The sequence below is a fragment of the Phaethon lepturus genome, unplaced genomic scaffold, assembly GCF_000687285.1.
Source record: "Phaethon lepturus isolate BGI_N335 unplaced genomic scaffold, ASM68728v1 scaffold20734, whole genome shotgun sequence".
Classification (NCBI taxonomy): domain Eukaryota; kingdom Metazoa; phylum Chordata; class Aves; order Phaethontiformes; family Phaethontidae; genus Phaethon; species Phaethon lepturus.
Window position 1 is genome coordinate 899 of NW_010537247.1, and position 19,151 is coordinate 20,049.

The following is a 19,151-nucleotide window of genomic DNA, read 5'->3' on the forward strand; positions in this document are numbered from 1 at the left end:
CGTGAGTAACAACTGCAGCACTGATCCTTGCAACTGGAATTGTAACAGCTATGACCAAGGTACAGCATTCAGAAGAACTCAGCTGGACTATGCTGCTTCTCTACAAATTTCTGACACTGGTATAACTTTGAAGCAGTGAAAGCCATAGCTTGTTTTTGACTGTCAGTGTTCAAGTCAGTTGGCATATTAGGCTAATCCATCTCCCTCATGGTAAACAGACATCAGAGTGTAATCATGTAGAACAATTAAAGCACTTTGACCTTGCCCAACTCTTATGTACAGATAGAAGGTAAGTGATTTGTTTTTCTCCTGATGTCACACATGGCTGTAAGAAAGGACACCTATCAATGTTGTTTTGATTGGTGTAGCTAAAGATCTGTTAATATTTTCAGAGCGAAATTCAGTCGACGCTGCCTAAAGAAGACAAAAGAATCAGAATCATACTACCTTTCTGTTTGCACGTTATCTGATAGGAAGAGCCTTTACAAACAGGCGCATAAGTAGCAAGGTAAAGCCTGAATGAAAACCACGTCACCTTTGGGGTAGCCAAACTGAAATCTGAGCTAACAACAGAAAATGGCTTTTCATGGAAGTTCAATAGCGTAGGGTAGAAAGAGGCCAAATATGTCTGTAACAAATATCTAGCTAAGAATATGGAAAGGATGGATCTTAATAGAGCTGAATAAAAAACCAACATAGGTTGTGTCCTACAAGTAACGTAGCATTAGCAATACTGAATGTCTGAATAACTTTCAAGCCATACTGAGCTGCTTTTATTGAGAACCAATTCAAACACAATGAAAACATATCCTGACAGATGTCCTGGAGTTCTGTAAGAGGATTTGCTCAATCTCAAGGGATGGCAACTGGCCATCAAGAACTTTGGATCTGGAGGTGGTGCAGTGAGATCGGTTTTTGGCAGTCCACAGGTCAGAGCAGAGATGGGCGTCCGTGTTAAGCTGATTAGCCAAAACTGGCGCGGACAGCGTGAAACTGTAACAGTGTGGTGGCTCTGTTTCTTTTGGTTTTGGAAATACTTCAGGAATCAAAGCAGTGCGAAGAAAGTAAGCAGGTCTGTGCTACCCTGGAGAAGGATCCTGGCCTCAGGCCTCGGGTGATAACAGTAAGATCTTGAAGCACTTCAGAATTACCGCTCTTTTGACTAGAAGCTGGTGTAATGGCCACATCAGGAGAGGTTGTCAATAATTTTGGCAGCAAGCATCTGCTCTCCCCAGGTCACAGCTGCTAACCGTATGCTTTGTAGCAATGCTACAAAGGTGCTCGATTGCCAGCTAATCCGCAGACACAGAAGATGCTCAAGCTGATAGGTTTAACTAGAGCAGTAAGTCAGACACACAGTCAGTAAGACACACCTCTAACACTGGAGTCATTTTTGGACAGAAGAGTAGTCCTCAACTCTGAACACAACCTAGGACCGCCCTAGTTACACCAGCCGTTGTAGTACAGATGCTGTCTGTTGAATTATTCTATTCTATTGCATAAATTAATTCCTTAAGAACATATATAAAGCCTAAGGAAAAAGGAAGAGCTCTTCAGAAAAGCATTGCAAAAGTTCAAGGGACGATCTGAGACATTTAGTTGCTGACCCAAAAAAAGAAGATAATGCCAGCATTCATATTCCTATACGGAAGCCTCCAAGATGACTCTGCAATACTTAGGTGGATCACAGCTACGGCCTCCTCCTTTTGACAGTCCCTTCAGAAACCATGCCCCGTGTGAGGGAAGACTAGAAATAAATGCAATTCACTCCATCAGCCTGGGCTTTTGTGCATGTGCTCCCTCAAGTATTCATACACAACTATATACACATTTCACCTTTTTTAAACTAGCCACTTCTTACCAACCAATTAATTCAATCATGTCACAGTTCAGTGTTTGTTGTATCCAAACACTCTCAACACGCAATTTCATGTAGAACCTGATCTGAACAGTCTGCTAGATTAGAAAAAGACATCGTCTTTAGTACAGCAATTGTGCAGAAGAGCACGTATACACAAGAGCACGTAACTGCTTGAATGATCAGGCTGTACATCTTTAGCAAAATGGCATTTCTTTAAGGGTGAAAAGTGAAAAGTGTTTCATAAGAAACACAGGGAAGATGAGTCAGTTAACATGTAGGTATCTTCTTTTGTCTTTCTTTGACCTTTGAATATATGAGCTTGGAATTTCAGTGTTCCCTTGATGTAATTTTTTCATGAAGCAATAGGAAAAGAAAAACGCAGACTTTACTGGTCAGCCATACTTCCCAAAAGGCCTACACAAACCCCAAGAAATACATAATTTTTTTTCTGGCATTTTTCTTCTTCTGGAGGTGGAGATAGAGATAGGGAGAGAGAGAGAAAGAGAAAGGGGGGTGGTAAAGAGAGAGAGGGGGGTGTATGTAGCATTATGAGAAGCAAATGGATTTCAAATATTGGCTCTTTTTATAAACATTGACAAAAAATGTAATGAATTTGACAAAGAATTTGACAGTCTTTCACCTCACAGAAAGAAACACAATTGTAAGACTTTTCACCTATTCAAACTGGGGATAGAAGGTCCCCTTTTCGGCAGAGAGGGCCAGACATAATTGAAACAATTTACCTAAGGCCATGGTAGACCAGCCTTCGTTTTCAGTCTTTGTGAGAAGCTTGATTTTCTAAAAACTGAACGGAAATTATGAATGTCAAGCAGAAATTGAAGCATGACTTTTCTGGGGTACATGTCCTACAGAAACTCAAACAGCATGAACACCATGTTCTTTTCCAGCCTCAAAAACCCATGAATGATTCCAGATCTCGGGCTGGGGCTCCAAACACTGGCAATCCTTCAGGATATGAAGCACAGGGCACACAGTCACCCTTCATCTCTGTTCACCCATGTCCACACTGATTTCTTTCTTTCCCCAGTCTGCTGCTTGTAAAATGGAATTTCTTATTGTTTGAAGTGCTAGAGATGGGCATATAGGGGAAGGCATCATAGTGATGGCTCATCCCTCTTCAGGCGGCCTACAGTGTATCTGGGATAACGTACCCAAAAACGTTCTGGCACCTTTGCTATTTCTCCTTTTTGAAGTACGGCAAGAGATATTAATTTCTATTTAGGAAAAACATAAAACTTAAAATATTTTACCCTTTTATTTTGAAAGTATTTGGAATTTGCTGGGGGCTGCAGAAACCATCAGGAGCCTATATTTTTCAAGGTGAGACAGAAAGGCAGACTTTCACAGTACTGACAATGATGCGGTACAGAGATGGTGGGAAAGCGCAAGGGTTTGAAGCAGGCTGAGAGACTGCTCGTCTATCCGTTGCAAAGCTTTCCTTGTTGTCTGATTCCAGACGAGCACTCTGTGGTTTACCCTTTTCATCCTCTTCACTGTACAGAACCTCATAATTTTTCCCATTCGCATATGACAGCTTGTTTATTCTGACCTTGTTGACTTACTCATCTGATGTTTTCCTTCCTCGCTACAATCACGCTTTACTTCCAGCATGCACAGCAATCACTGATCCTGGGAAGAAAGTCTGAAGCGCAAATGAACATCTATACTTCAGTCTAACGCTCACTGTATGGCCACAACAAACCTGAATCTAGTTTAAAACCTATAAAGATATATTTGAAAGGAAAAATCTGAAGTATCTAGATCTAAAGAGAGATGCCTGTTGGTGGTTGTAAAAGCATCCTTTGATAACTCCGAAGACAATAGGGATGAAGAGAGGTTTTTTCCCTACTCGTTGATGGAGTTAAGGAAAAAAGTTACCTTTCTTAATACAAATTAATCAAAACAGCTTGGAGGCAAGACAAACATGAAAACTATGGTCCTAGCACACAAGATAAAAGCCTCTTCACTGCAGTTATTTACTAGCTCTTTGTTCTCTTACTTAATATCTAATTGCCCCATGCAGCTGACACAACAGACCTATTGGAGATTAACATCCCTTTTTGAGCTACAATAACGTTGTGTTAGAACAGAATTAGTTTGCATATTTCGTAAGTAAAAAATTAGTGCATAGCTAGCACCTTTCCTAATTATTTGCTTCATTAATGGAAGTACTACTATATTACTAACATTCAGGGAATATTTTTAGTGCATAATAAAATACATGATAAAAATGCAAGCAGCCGGGTTTTTGCTGAAAGCCAATAAAAAGTCAATTCTTATCAAAGCTGGTACCATATCCGACAATGTCAGACTGAAACTATACGCATTAATTTTGGAATGTAGAACGAATGCAGGACCTTTGTAATAAACACTGAAAATTATTAGCAAGTCAATATTTTGTTGATCATGGAGGTTATCATGGAGGGGGACATTTCATAAGTCCCAATTTAAAGATCATAACCATACACTTTAAAGATCTGAATGGGAATTTATACTGTTCCAAGTGTTCTTTTGAATGGTGATTTCTAAGAAAAATTTGTGACTTGGACCACTGGTTGTATTCCACAGTATTCAGCAAATCTGTCACTTGCATCTATTCTGTACTGGGTTGTGCTACTTATCATCTGCGATTCTGGTTTTGTGAGCTTTATAGGGAAAAAAATAGTAGTACGTACATTGGTAATGACATGCTCCATTACAGAGTAAAATGTCCAGAGTGCATTCATTTCAAGAAAATGAAACGTAAATGTACAAAGCAGAAAGGAAATCCATTTCAACTCTTAATCAAATTCAGTGGGATCAAACCTTGATAGTCCTCTACGAAAGAAGAGTTTTTATCCCAGCACGAGAGAATGGATGTTCATTTTTGTTTAAAGATTTTTTGACAGAACCTTCTTTGCACTCTGACAGAGTGCCTCAGTCAGTGCATTTAGATTTTTTTTTTTTTTTTTTTTTTTAAATATATCCTCCCAGACTCTCTCAGAGTTCTGGATTCTTTCATTGCATGAGCCTGATAAGTGCTCAACACCTCAGGCGAGAGCCATGCTTAACTCCAATCCATGCGAGGAGACACTTGCACTCTTGCGGGAATAGTGTTCTCTCCGTCATGCCATCAGGCAGTCAACGTTCTTGTCACACAGAAAAAGCCTTTCCACCCTTGTCAACAGAAAGCCAGCTGCTGACAAGCCCATTAAATGCCGTGCCACAGCACCCCTGGTTCATCCCTATCTTGGTTTTTAAATTCATACTAGCACAGCAATAGTAACTACTTTCTTTCATGACTCAAACAGAAAGCATAGGCATTATTGAGAAAATAAAATCTCCAGCATACCTGTTGAACAGTCCGAACCTGTCCACTGCGGCTCACAGCTGCAGAGTCCCGTGTCCAGGAGGAACGTCCCGTGCCCCGAGCACTGCTCCTGGCACGCGGGAAGCGCCGCCTCGCAGCTCACACCGCCCCAGCCCGGCGAGCAGTGACACTCCCCCTGAACGCACACCCCGTGGCCAGAGCACATCGGATCCAAGCAGTCCTCTGGAAAGCAGGGAATATACAACTCAGAGCATAATACTTGCACCTTTACAGTGGTTTCCTAGTGAAATTCAACATCAGGGATTCAGATTAATTTGGTGATTTTTGTGCAAGTACCCAAACTGAAACGATGTTAACAAACGCAAGGAAGAAACAGTCCATGCTAACATCTGTGCAAAGGTATAATCCGAAACAAGAAAAAAAGCAAGTAAGTAGACTGTTAGAGATCATACGATTCTGCTTGTCAGGGATACGGTCCTATTTTCAAAATGCAGATTCCCACAACAGATCTATTGGTCCAAGCCACTAAAAAATTTTGTGCTTCAGTTAGCGGAGCTGGGAAAGAACTGGAGCAATTAATAATTACGTCTACAATTGTGCATTGTGTTTCTATTTGGGAATTTGTGCTCTGTGTTTTATTTACATCTGGGAAAAGAAAGATTTATTCTTTCATCTTCCTGTAGAAAGCTATCTCTACAGCTGAAAATTTGACAGGAAAAAAAAAAAATGGCCATCCATTAACCCTGAGTAGTGAATCCCTGACTGAATGCTTGCTGTAAAAAAAAACCTTACACACTCATAAAAAGTGTGTGCTGGGCAATTGCAGATAATGAACAGATTCATAAAAGTCATAACGTACTGATGAACAATTTGCAAACGTACAAAGAGCTAAATTCGTTCTCAATTTGGATTAAACTATTCCTAGTGAGAAATTCAGGAGCTCTGTAGAAGAATTTAAATCAGCTGGTTAGTCGTCTACAATCAGGGTATTCTTTCATAAAGACCCAGCACTTCTCTAACGAGACAGATTTTAAGCAGAACACAGCCCACCTTCTCTGGAGGCTGCAGGCAGACTGCAGAGCTGAAGAGGATTTGGGGTTCGAGCATGGGAAACAAATAGCCAAAAGCCTATTCATTTTAGATCATGCTTCGGACTAATGTTAGGGAGGCACTTGGAAAGCTCTTGTATGTATTTTTCAAGTATCAGCACAAGTACTGTTTTAATAATTAAACTGTAAACTTGGCAAACAGTATTCTGTGCTGCACGAATGAAGAGATGCTCTCTGCATCAGCAAGGGAAGACTAAATACTTCAGACATAGAGATTAACAGCCTTCAGTTTATAGGACTTCTTGACCTAAGAATAAAGAAGGGATGCTTTATCTTTTGAGCTGTTATGCCACCAATTCAAGATCTTATTTCAAGATTTATGTTACATCTTTTTCAGCCTTCCAGGCTTGTGCACAGCACAATGTAATTCTGAAAGAGGGGAATCTGTGTTTCTGGCCAATGTATATCTCGCTAAGTATAGGATAAAAATCCTCAGCAATTTTCTCTCATTGTGAGACAGCTCTTCATTTTACTGATCTTTTAAAAATAATTGAGTGACTCCACAAATAGTTTACAAAGCATCCCTCAGTTTAGTAATGATAATCCGACAGGACAAATTCAAAGGACTCCCATAGCAACGAACACATATAGCTTCTGGTGGTCCCTGGATAGTACATCTGTTACTATGTCTGCTACGTTAACAATACTGCTGTAACACTGGACTCATATTTACACACAATAATGCAATCTGAATCCCTGACAGAATTACCACTGCTACTGCACAAGTTATGTTGTACAATACAGTAAACCGAACAGTCATGTCATGCACACAGTTACAATAAAAACCCACGGTACTTGGTTGCACAGGTTTGTTTCCTCCACCCTATTTCTACATAATTCCACCTTTTAAAAATTTTTAAATACATTTCTTACTTCAAAAATGCAACATTTTCACACTCTCAGTTTTCAACAGCTGTCTGAGTACATTTATCCCAATTATTTTTTTCAACCGTTTTGCACAATCACGTTATGGCGAGAAACAAAGCAACTGATAAGAGCAGTCAGCCCCTCACCAGCTGCAGGCTTGTTCGGCGTCACGGCCTCGGTGAGTAAATCTGTGTATTACTTGCTTTTTCCCATTTGGGTTTTCTTGGTTTTGTCCGTTTCTGAAACTATCAACAACTGAGTATGTCAGAAGCATCCTCTTGATCCTCCCTTTAAAAACCGTACCAGGTATGTCAAATCCGTCAAATCCATCCTGGACATTTTTCTGACTAGAGAATTCAAGCCACATAAAGAGCCGCCTCTGCACGCTACTCAAAAGAATTACCTAAAATCTATATAGTGGGAAGCAGAAAGTATGCTGTCACTAGCTTCAGGCTAAGGGGACTAGTGAAAAATCATCAAATCAGGGAAAGCAGGAAGAAGAGTTCTGCTTTCTGAGGCTATGCACAGGGGAAGAAAGTCAAAGCTGATGAGTTCTCTCAGAAATGCTAACAGGCAAACGACTCCTGCTTCTTTCTATAGGTGAGGGTGGAGATACATCAGTACTTGTCCTCAGAATTTCCCATTTTTTATTAGCCAAGCCTTAAAGGATGCCAGATTAGTACCCTGAACACAGGCTCAGAGCAAAAATGACATATGACAACAGAATTACATAATATGCTCTGCTAAACTGAAACTGTTTGCTGCTTTTTTTGGCTTTATATTGTCAGTATGTTCTTCGCAGAAAAATCTAAGATGTAACAGAATGAAGAAAGGGAAAAGCCTGATTACAATCTTCTGGTTACTTTGGAGAATCACCACATCGTATTTTGTTTCAATGATCCTCTGACTGCCTCAGCCCTAGTTTTTGGCCAAGTAAAGAAGTCTGCACAGGCTCTCTGACAGTGTGTGAGGGACTGAGGTTCCTGGCAGCAAGGAGGACTGGGGACGCCAGCCACTCTTCCTGAGAAAAGTATTTGGAGCCTGAGAGAAGAAAGGCGGAGACAAACAAATCACGATGGTCTCACAACTTTCACAAAAAAAAAGGGAATCCTTGCTTGCTGGGATGTTTTCCGGGAAACTTTCGGAGGATTGAGAATACACTGCTTGCTGAAAGGCAAAAACTTCTACCCAGTTCTGTTATCGCTCCTGAGATTCAATGGAGGGAGGGAACAGAAATCATCTGAGAACTAGAGTCCTCCTGGACCGAAAGAGAAACTGTATTTCAGAGGACTGCCCATGCTACAACTATTAGACAGTCTTACTAGACAATGTTAAATCATTTTAATCTTTTAGCATAAAAACGTGAATCTTGGGAATTATGTGATCAGCTTCCACTGACTGTCACTGAGTCCTGAATGCCTTTGTCTTTGATAATTTTCTACCTTAACATTACTTTCCATGAGACAGTAAAGGTGCTTTTGAGCAAAACAGTACTGCTTCACAGTAAGCTCCTCACACCCACATGAGTTCTTAACTGCCTTAAAACCCGTTTGGAGATTCAAGACAAAAATCAACCCCCCTAACTATAGAGAGGGAAACTTCACAAACCTTCTTCACAAATTTCTCCTTTGTAACCAGGGACACAGATGCAGATGCCCATGATACAAGTACCATGGCCAAAGCAGGTTGGATCAATACACTGTTCTTCTGGAACGTCACACTCTGGTCCTTTCCACCCATTTCGACACACACAGTGACCTTTCTCATATTCTCCATTTCCACTGCACAGCACCGGACAGGAATCTGAAGAAGGCAGATTGACCTTTTTATTGTATTTACATACCTACATAGATTTACATTTATTGCATTTATTTTTCTGTAAAATTGTTTTTCCAGTCCAGCCCCCCCGACCCTCCATTTGATTCAAGCGTTGTGGCAGGGTGAAATCTTTCGACTAGGTAGCGCAGCAGTAATACGACGTCCTCATCTCCTCAGTCTGCGTCAGTAGTATACCTTAATTTTGACCTGAAATGGGGTATCTTAGAATATTAAAAGAATCAGAGAATCATAGAATAGTTTGGGTTGGAAGGGACCTTTAAAGGTCACATAGCCCGACCTCCCTGCAATGAGCAGGGACATCTTCGACTAGATCAGGTTGCTCAGAGCCCCGTCCAACCTGACCCGGAATGTTTCCACAGATGGTGCATCAAAATAATTCCCTCCCCTTGACTGGCCACTGCAGAAAATTTGCAGTGATGCCTGCTTATGGTTTTCAGCGGGATTAATATTTCTTCCCTGTGAACTGAAGCAAAGAACCTGTCCTTTTCTTCCTTCTTCTAAGCAGACTTAACATTACTGAAGTTTTAGCCATTACTGATCTGCACGTAAACCAGCAATGTGGAAGCTTAGTTTTACAATCCCATATCAATTTCCGAGCCAATCAAGCTCTTAAAAAAAATAAAGTCAATCCTAGATTTGAGGAAACATTGGATAAACATCAGAACTTTCAGACATCATACGACCACAGAAGCATTTGACTGACATGAAATTTTCTCCAAAGAGAAACTGCTTGTAACTGTTAAATAACAGAAAACGTAATGCTAACACACTTATTAAAAGATGTATTTTATAATCACAGAGCAGATGCAAAGAGGGATGGAGGAATCTATTAACTCTGAAAGTCAGGGAGAGAGAAGTGGTTGTTGCATCTTAGCTCAAGTACAGCATAAAGAAACTTTCTACGTGAGCACTTGTACTGTATCTGCCATCTGGCTGGAAAAAGGAATTTAATCTCCTTTAATCACTTTGAATATTTGCAAGCCCAGCAGTCACACACCATAATCACGATCCCTGTCATGCCCTGTGGGTCACTTAATATAAGATTACCTTTTGCACAATCAGGACCAAGGAATCCCGGGAAACAGTGGCAGTGCCCTGAGATACATTCTCCATTCCCATTGCAGTTAGTAGAGCAGTCGTCCAGGATTTCTGTTTTTCAGAGAGTTATGCACAAAGGAAAATACAAATTAGTTGAACTTGAAATGAATGGTATCTTCGCCTCACTCTGCAGGACACATCTCAACGTACAAATAGGTGCAGAAGCAGTAAAAGGCCCATTTTCCTTCATAGGGGGCATAAACCAAAATTCCTGTCCAAGCAGCTTACAAATATTAGATTTTGTCTTGACAGCTTTGAGATAACAAGTGCATCATTTATATTACACCAAAAAGCTTTTAAAGTAAGTGTTCATGTAAAATTTACCACCATTAAAAGCACTGCAAGAACCAGAGTATTTCCTGAAAAATGTCCACCTTAAACACTTTCTTTTATTGCTGAAGTAATTTGTTTGAAACCTGTTTATAGAGTAAATTGCCTTCTATGGTGTTCATTTGAACCGTGTGAATTGAATTCCTTGGAGGAGGGTAGGATTTCCACTTCTATACAATCAGATGAAAAAATCTGATTTAAAAAAAAAAAATAGTCTTTTGTACAGTGATGAAACTCAATGCAATAAAGGACTAAGAACTAGGTTTGAAGAAAAAAACCCCACCTTCAATTCTGATCTTAAACTTGCCCATGTTTTATCACACAGCTTTGGCTAGTAAACCACTTAACCTCACACATCTGGGGACAGGCTCATATCTGAACATGGATTAGCTGTTTTTAATTTGCACACGTATTTCCTGCAGGAATTCAGTGGATTCACTGATTTATATGGGTTTTATGTGAAGAATACGAAGCAAATTCAAGGTTAAGATGCTCCCACGTGGAGCAGGTCACTGTCAGGCTAGCGCTAGAACCGAGGGTCTCTGCGGGTACTGTGCGGGGTGGGAGAGGGGCTGCAGAGCAGTGGGAACCGAGACTGTTTTATGGGCACATGCACTAATAGACATGGGGAAGTACCTCTGGCCATAGGAAGATGGGAAATATGATTCCTTTCCTGCAAAATAACAATGGCCGAGGAAAAAGAAGAAAACCAGATCCTTTTGAAGAGTATCTGTCCGCGGCAAGTGATATGGGAGGAAAAACTTTTCCCAAGAAAGGGCATACCATTGGAATATTTAATCTAATCAAATCTGATATACTTTTAAACTCAAACTTGTCAAAGGATGGAAAATAAGTATATCCTACAACTAATATGAATAAGTGAAATAAGCTTATTTTGATCTTATTTATGGGCACTCGGACAGAGAAGGATTGGTTCCCTTTGAAAATTCCCGCTGTTATTTAAAAGTGTTCTTTTTGGGTTACCAGTTTAATACCAAAGAACAGGCATTTGATATGCATCTCTTCATCAGATATCCCTAACCTGCACATGGATGTCTGCCTCCAAGTAAAAAAACCAGCTCGTTTTCAGAAGTAAGTTTTTTCACAGATATGCTGCTCATTATTAAATGTACCTATTACCGTTCACTATCAACTTCTCTCTCGCTCTATGTTTTCTGCTCCGTTTTCCAGAATCACATGGTAAATGAACCCTACATTGACCTGAAATGAAGAATTAACAGTTTGAAAAGTTACTTCCCCTTGATGCAAAGTCCACTTTGGGTTGGCCTTTATTCAGCCTATGAAAGTACTTGAGGCATGCCAGATTTTGCATGCAAATGACCCTCCTCAAAAAAAAGTCTTATAACAGCTTTAGCTGAAGTGTCAGCAAATCAACTTTGTACATAACTAGCATCGAGCAACTTGAAATACTACCTAACAGATGCTTATGAGCAGGGCATGACTGCTTCACGCAGCCAACAGTAGCATACAGCCGAGATGCATCCAAGCTCTTGCTCTATTCTGAGTGTTTCAATCTGTGGCCCTGGTTGATTCTTTTGTTGGCAGAGATGCCAAATACGACTCCAGCCCAGTCTGGGGTAAGGAGTATGGCTCAAGGATTTTTTTTTTTTTTTTGGTGGAAGCCCCCAAAGAAACAACGAAGAACCATTTCGCAAAGAAAAGTATGAGAAGAAGATACACAGGTTATGAAAACACAGTAACCAGCGCTATTTTCAAATACATCAGCAGTAGATTCTTGCAGCATGAATCCTCTTTTTCCCCCAAAACGTCTTCTCACAGCCAGTTCTGAGATTAAGTATAGGGATTCCTGCCTGCACTGTGGCTCTCACTGCTCCCCAGTCTGTTCTGTTTATTGGCCAGACAAGGGATGGCCAACTGCTTTTGCACCAAACGTAACAAGAACCAAACTGCAGCATGCGGTTCAGTTTTTTTTTTTTTTTGAGAGGTTATACTGCTTAACGATGAACTATTTGTTAAACCCTCCTGTATAAACACTGCTGTCTTACAGTAGACATAAACAAGGGGGCAGGTATTTGGACTCTGATCTGCACTGGAGTTGGGCCAGGTTTTATGCTCTTCATAGAGCATCTGCGAAGATGCTTCATAAATCGCTTGAGTATTATTTTCTCACACGGCATTGAATAATGGCATTTTTTCTTGCTTGTAAAAGATTCACTTTTCTGAACAGAGCAAATAAGAGCTTTTAAACAAAAAACAGTCCCTACAATTCTATCTCAATTTCTAAATTATTTTCCTGCAAATCCTTCAAAATCTTGGTATTTGAATCATACTGTCCTGCTCTGCAAGGTGTTTACCATCAAGTAAAAATAGCATCCAATTGTTCTAAAGAGCAGATGGCATGTCCGTTACTAGTAAAGACATCTTGCTAAACATATGGTAGGACAGGTTAACTAAAGGGCATAGTGGTTAAAGTCTTGCAGCAAACTGAGACTGTCATAAATACAACACTTCACCTAAACCTAAATTCCAAAGAAACCCTACATGTGAGCACTGCTCACTAATAACACCTAGAGTTGCAAACATTTGTCCACCTATACGTATAAAAAGAGGCAGCAGGGATCTAATACCCCACGAGGACACTGTCTCCTATATTTGCCTTCTGTGTACCAAAGAAAATGGTTCATTCGAATAACTGTATGAAACAACCGCACCCATCCATTAACCAACAATCACAATCAAATCGACAAAAGCGGCCTTTTAGATTTTCTAACTGACTACAATACTGGAAATAAAAACTTAAAGCCTGGATCATTTTTCTAGGATTTATGGTTCCCATGTAAATAGAGAGAACAGACATAATCTCTTTTACTTTGAGCAAGATAACACCAGAAATTACTCAAGCATTTAAGCTATCATATAAAAATCTTAACACACGTGAAAACTTCATACTTAATTAATTTGACAACATCCATCTTTAATACACAAGTGTTGCTGTTTGTCTAATATTGGCATAAACACGAAGTTGCTCTACTAAGGTTAATTAAACTAAGCTGAAATAAAACATATTTAAGACACTACTTAAGAGGAGCCGGAATTGAAGTCAGTAATTTCTTTTCAAATACAGCTTTCCAATGTAATAATCAGAATAACAATTTTATTGTAATTGTTCTTACCAATTGCTGTAGTTAGTACAAACACTTGCTCCACTTTTTTTCCATCATTGTAGAATGCCATATGCCAAGCTCCTTGATCCATATACTCGATGAAACCTGTCTCTTGCAGTGAAGTCAAGATCAGATTCCTGGGAGCTTGCTGAGGCTCCTCTGAGTTTTTTGGTTCCTGTTTAATCAACTGTTTTCCATCCATCAGTTTTACAAAATCAAACTGAAATAATAATGAGCAAAAATTAACCACCTAGCAATTTTTTATGAATCTACTCTGCATGTCTCATGTCTCATTCAAACAGGAATAAAAAGTTGAAATCTTAAAAGAAATTGCCTGACTAAGTATTCACCAATGTGGACAGCAGTTGCATAACCTAGTCTATTTAGCTTCAGTTTCCATATAAAAACTGTTATGGAAGGTCAGAAATCTGGCATCAAAACTTGCTGTTTGCTATGGCAGGGTAAATTCAGACTTGCTGTATTAAATACAGCATTTTTACTTCAAAAATTACAACTCTCTAATGGGAATAATTCCAAAATTATTCCAAGCTGTAGTGCCTACATTATGCAGTGATTCATCGCGAATGCCAAGAACAGATTAAAGAACCTATTGTTCTACACTAGACTTTAAAATATTTGTTCCTTAATATCAGTATCATATATCAAAACTTAAATATATTTTTTATTTATATTTGATTAATGCAAATATGTATCTATTTTTAACATGGACCTTCTTAATACCTAACCAAGTTGATGCTGACAACTTTAAGATCAGTTAACGTCAAAGCATCAAGAAACATATATATTTCTCTAGGGGTTCCTAGGCGTTCTGATTTTCAGTAAAGTTCAACTTCAGCTCAACTGAAGACCCAGCTTCAATTAAAGTCAATGACAGCTAAAAGCACTTATTTCTAAGAACAAAACCCCAGTAAATAATTTTTGAGGTTAGACAAGATGATCTCAGAGGTCCCTTCTAAACAATCTCTCCATGATTGCATACATAAGTTTATCACACTCTATGGAGTGTGATCCTGCTATAAGAAAGCTGAAAAATGTATTACCCGTAGAAACGACAGCTTCATATACCAAATACATTAAGCCAAAGGACAAAAAAAAAAAAAGTTGGACGTGACCAGCAATATTGCATATCCTTACTGGCTAGCTAGGTTTTCTTCTGCAAAATCCCTAGGAGTAAACACTCAAAAATTATCTTTGTATTAGAAACCAGATACAGATACCCCCCGATTCTCTATTAACTCTTCATACTGATTATGTAACCGGTTTGTTTTGACAAAGTTGTAAGAAATTAAACCATTTTCAAATGATCTGGTACTTCCTCCTACTGCCTCTGCAAAGAAGGTGCTGGAGCTACACAGCAGCGCCGTGCGTACCCGTCCAGCCTCCCGGAGAGTCACGTCACAGCGGTCGCAACTGCTGACCGTTCCGGCACAGCCCTGTCCGTTCCCCTGAGGCGGCACGGTTTGAGGGTACGGCTAGACCTCAGTAAAAAAAGGGGTAAACGGACTGCTTTTTGTGGTTACAGCCAGTCCCTTCCTCCCTCCCTGCTTTGAAAGTGTATTGTGAACCTTCGCATCCACTGCCGCTTGAAAACGTAAGCACGAGAGAACTCGTATTGCCGCTAATTACCTGAGTGTGAGTAGGTGGAATGTTTCTTCTGCCGTAAATTCCCAGCAGAGAATCCTTCGCCAGTGAAACGTTAAATTTCAGGTACATGGGGTGATGTATAGTAATCTGAAAGCGCCAGAATAAACCAGGGGGGATCGTCTGCATAACTTGTGCTCCAATCTCAACTTCTCCTGTGTCTATGGCCCGTCCCTTCTGAAACACTAATTTTCCAAAAACAAACAAAACAATCAGTTGCGTATTCACGGTGGGTGAAGATAACAGGTCATGAGGCATCAACGTGACTTAGATATATGGGCATATATTGAAAACAACCTCTAAACAGAAGGCATTTCACTGCGACCACTGCACTTTTTATTCAACTCGTTGAAAAATACAAATAAACTTGCATGCAAGATTTACAACAACGGGCATAACAGAGCATTTTTGCCCTGGAAATCTTGGAATGCTTTAGTGAATATGAAAAGGTAGAAGCGCTGCTGCGCAAACCGCAGTCTTTAGCTATCAGCTATGCAAACGAAACCCGTTCAGCTGAGAACTCAGAGGGAGAAGGCAGCGGGAGAGCTTCCTCTGGCACGTATTTCAGACTACTGCCAAATGGGCATTGCAGAAGCCACACACATGGACACCAGCGAGGACAGAAAATCCATCAAACCTGGTAGGTCGGAGCCCATGTCCAAGCCTAGATTTCTATTAATCACCATTCCTAATGATTTTATTACGGTAGTTATAATCTAGTCCTGGAGAAATAACAAACATCTGTTTTGGCTTGGACTTCCTGCATGAAAGCATAACGGGGGCATGAGGATAGGGACAGGCAATCTGACGAGAAAACTGGCAGAATTTCGTAATACCTAACAATAAATTTGCAGACCTCTACAGTATGTAACTTCATACGCGGGCATGAGAGCGCTGAAATAGGAAAGGAAACGGAATGCATAAAGCTGTCACTGCCAAACTAAATTGGAGCTGGCTTGCTTTGCTGGCTTGTACCACCGTCGTTGTGTATTTCAGTGCCTGTCTGTGATCAGCACCCTGACATGCTGCAAATCACAGCCCCAATCCTGCTAACATCCGAGCTAATTCCATTGTAAGTTTTGCAAAACTCTAATTCACATTTCCATGCTTTCTCTCGCCTAGAAAAAAAGCAGGATAGTATGCTGCGTTGGAGGAAGAGCCAAGAGAAGATTGAATTCAGCAGCCATATCCATTTATGTTTCATCTCATTCCGGTATCACGGTGAAGGATAAAGAGGAGCAATCAAAGTGACGGGAGCCTCACCTTTTACAATAATGCATATAAATATCTAATGCAACATAATGTACATGAAATTTTATAAATTGCCATTGGAAACGAAAACAGCAGTAGCAAAACCAGGGCCAGCTTTTTCCTCAACATATTAATAACAAAGATCCTCAGTGGGATCTTACATAGGCTATAACTAGTGTAGGAAGTACTTAGCATTCTTAATGAATAAAGATTTAATTTACAAAGCAGAAGCAATTCTCAGGGTACTGGATCTTCCAGCTTTACAGCTGTTTTGTGTCACCAAACCTACTGCAAGGACTAGGAGCTGACTTTTAACACCTTATCACATAAAGGCATCTATTTTTAGAGCACAGAACTTGTAATCTAATACTCCAAAAATACACCAGTTACTTAGTTGATGAGTTAAAATACTTCCAAACTGCTGTTTTAACTACGTTCAAGGTGAGACTACTGCTGTCCAATTTGCTTCATGGAAAAAATCTTGAACATTGAGTTTTGAAAAGAGAGTTAAATTCCTATGCTGGGCAATGAAAGTGGATCCCTTCCCACCCCAACCCATACAAAACCCTACTTGGCTGATGTAAATTTAAAAACCTTTTCCCCTATTTCCAGTACTCCAGAGATATTAAATCTTAATGATTCTTTGCAAGCAATTACCCTGGGTTAAGTAAAACACTAAGGAACTTTTTGGTGATATTGACACATGGTAATTAATGTGATTCAATTACAAGACGGTAGAGCGCTAAGTAAAAAGTCAAGGATACAGTATCATTTTTGAAGTTAATGGCATTATTGGTCCGTGTTCAAGGTCCTTTAAAATACAGTAACCGCTGCCTAGTTTGTTGAAGTGAGAAGGCCTGTTTCTTCCTTGGAAATAAAAAGCATTCTGTCTTTAGTCAGGCAGCATTTTCACTAATTCATGTTACCAAATTATCCTGAATACCATGTTAGTGTTGCCAGGCTCAAAACAACGTATCTCTGAGTTTTTCTACATTTGGCTGAAAATGCCTTTGCTTTAGTAATAACGTTATGTAATCGTTAAAAACCAGATGTCCTTAGCTTTACTTTTATTTCATTACAGAGGAAAGAAGTGCATGCTGCTGTTCGTAATGGTAACACGAAAATATATATATTATCTACCACCTACTGAAAGTGTGCGGTTGCAGCATCTCAACCACACAGCATGAGAGGGCTACCGTAAGAGCCATGTCTGAAGTGCCCGTTTTCATAGTCACTGAGCCGCCGTGCTTTCTTTATAGAAGAAGAATTTAGCTCTGTTTCCATGTTTAATTGAACTAAGCAGGTATTTGTCTCTATAAAAAGAGCATCTGAAGGTACACTGCTCACAGACTGTCTTTGTATACTTCCTTGCTCTTTCTTGAAAAAGCCTGAAATAAGCTTTTAAAAATACAGTGCTGCAATACAAGTTCTGTTCTTGTTCTAAAAACATCTTTCTCATACCATTTTTCTTATGACAAAGTATCGTTTAATTATCTATATTCAATTCCTTGTACAGCTCCCAATCTTACCAACTGGTATTAATTCTTCCCTATTCTTTCTAAGCACACTTTCCTTGCAAGTCTGAAACAGAAAATAGATTCCTAATCACAGGTTTCTTTTGGCTTCAAGAAAGGAAAACTCTGAACAGCATGGTGCCAATTATCTTCACGTGAAAAGTACCCATATGCTGATTATTACTGATCCTAAAACGATCAATCTCCTTGTACTCCCCTGGTAAATACCAGCATCAATAGGATGTCTGAGTTTTTAATCACATTACTACGTATTAAAATGTTAACTCATAGCCGTGGGTCAGTGTGTTATAAAATGGCTTCTTAAAGAAATCTGACTTGCTGGTTTGTAAACTTGATTTCCATTAAAAGATCAGTTAAAACATATGCTTTCAAAGTCTGGAAAAAACATTCCGTGCTGCTGCACTAACTTGGGAAAATGGGAGGTCACAATATCTGACAATAGTTAGTTATCCCTGTGAAATCACACCAGAGGTTTCAGGTTTACAGGCGAAGTATCAACTTTCTGGGGTACCCTGCTGTAGTGAAGAGAGTTGCCTGTTTCCAAATCCTCCTTCCCAGCACATCTACACAGAGAATTTGGTATGAGCAGTGGGAATCAAATTACTTATATCTATTAAAAGTGATGGAAAGAAATAAACCCAGCAGAAATTAGCCACAGACAGACTATGCATGTACTCATGCCTGGTACTAAGTCTACATGGTTCTTCTTGTGTTTTCCCAAGTGCACGCTTCTTGTTAGCATGCACCCTGGGTGACAGGTTACCCCCAAAAGGTGAAAGGGGACAGGCAGGACAGCAGTCTAGCTATATTCAAGACTCACCCTTGAAATTGCTGGAAAAGCCCCCAGTGAAGAGGCTCTGCCATCACAGCCCACCATGCCCTAGTGTTGCGGGGGAACTGTGTAGCTACACAGGACGCTGGGGCTGCCTGGGGCAAGGCGGGTGGTTTGGGTTTTTTTACCTACTACATTAAGCCTTATTGGCTCATATATTCCTTTCTCTGTTCTCAAGCACCTGTGTTTTAAGATTTTTCGTGTTTTTCCTGCACATCCTCCTTTGGAAGCCAAATGCTTTGGAAAAGCTTTTATTAAATCTGTAATATATTGACAAAATGATTTAACAC

The 19,151-nt window shown here is 39.9% G+C and overlaps 1 protein-coding gene across 1 annotated transcript in view; it reads right to left on the reverse strand.

Moving 5' to 3' along the window:
• Window positions 1-5,213: 5,213 nt before the first annotated feature.
• LOC104620278 (teneurin-1-like) overlaps window positions 5,214-19,151 on the reverse strand; it is a gene marked incomplete at its 3' end in the record, with an annotated part of 49,409 nt that continues 35,471 nt past the window's right edge. Inside the window, exons 5-10 of the mRNA XM_010286446.1 lie at window positions 15,229-15,428; window positions 14,973-15,074; window positions 13,591-13,801; window positions 10,055-10,156; window positions 8,777-8,971; window positions 5,214-5,414 (exon numbers count right to left, since the gene is read on the reverse strand). Coding sequence (XP_010284748.1) covers window positions 5,214-5,414; window positions 8,777-8,971; window positions 10,055-10,156; window positions 13,591-13,801; window positions 14,973-15,074; window positions 15,229-15,428 — 1,011 coding nt within the window. The remainder of the gene's footprint in view (window positions 5,415-8,776; window positions 8,972-10,054; window positions 10,157-13,590; window positions 13,802-14,972; window positions 15,075-15,228; window positions 15,429-19,151) is intronic.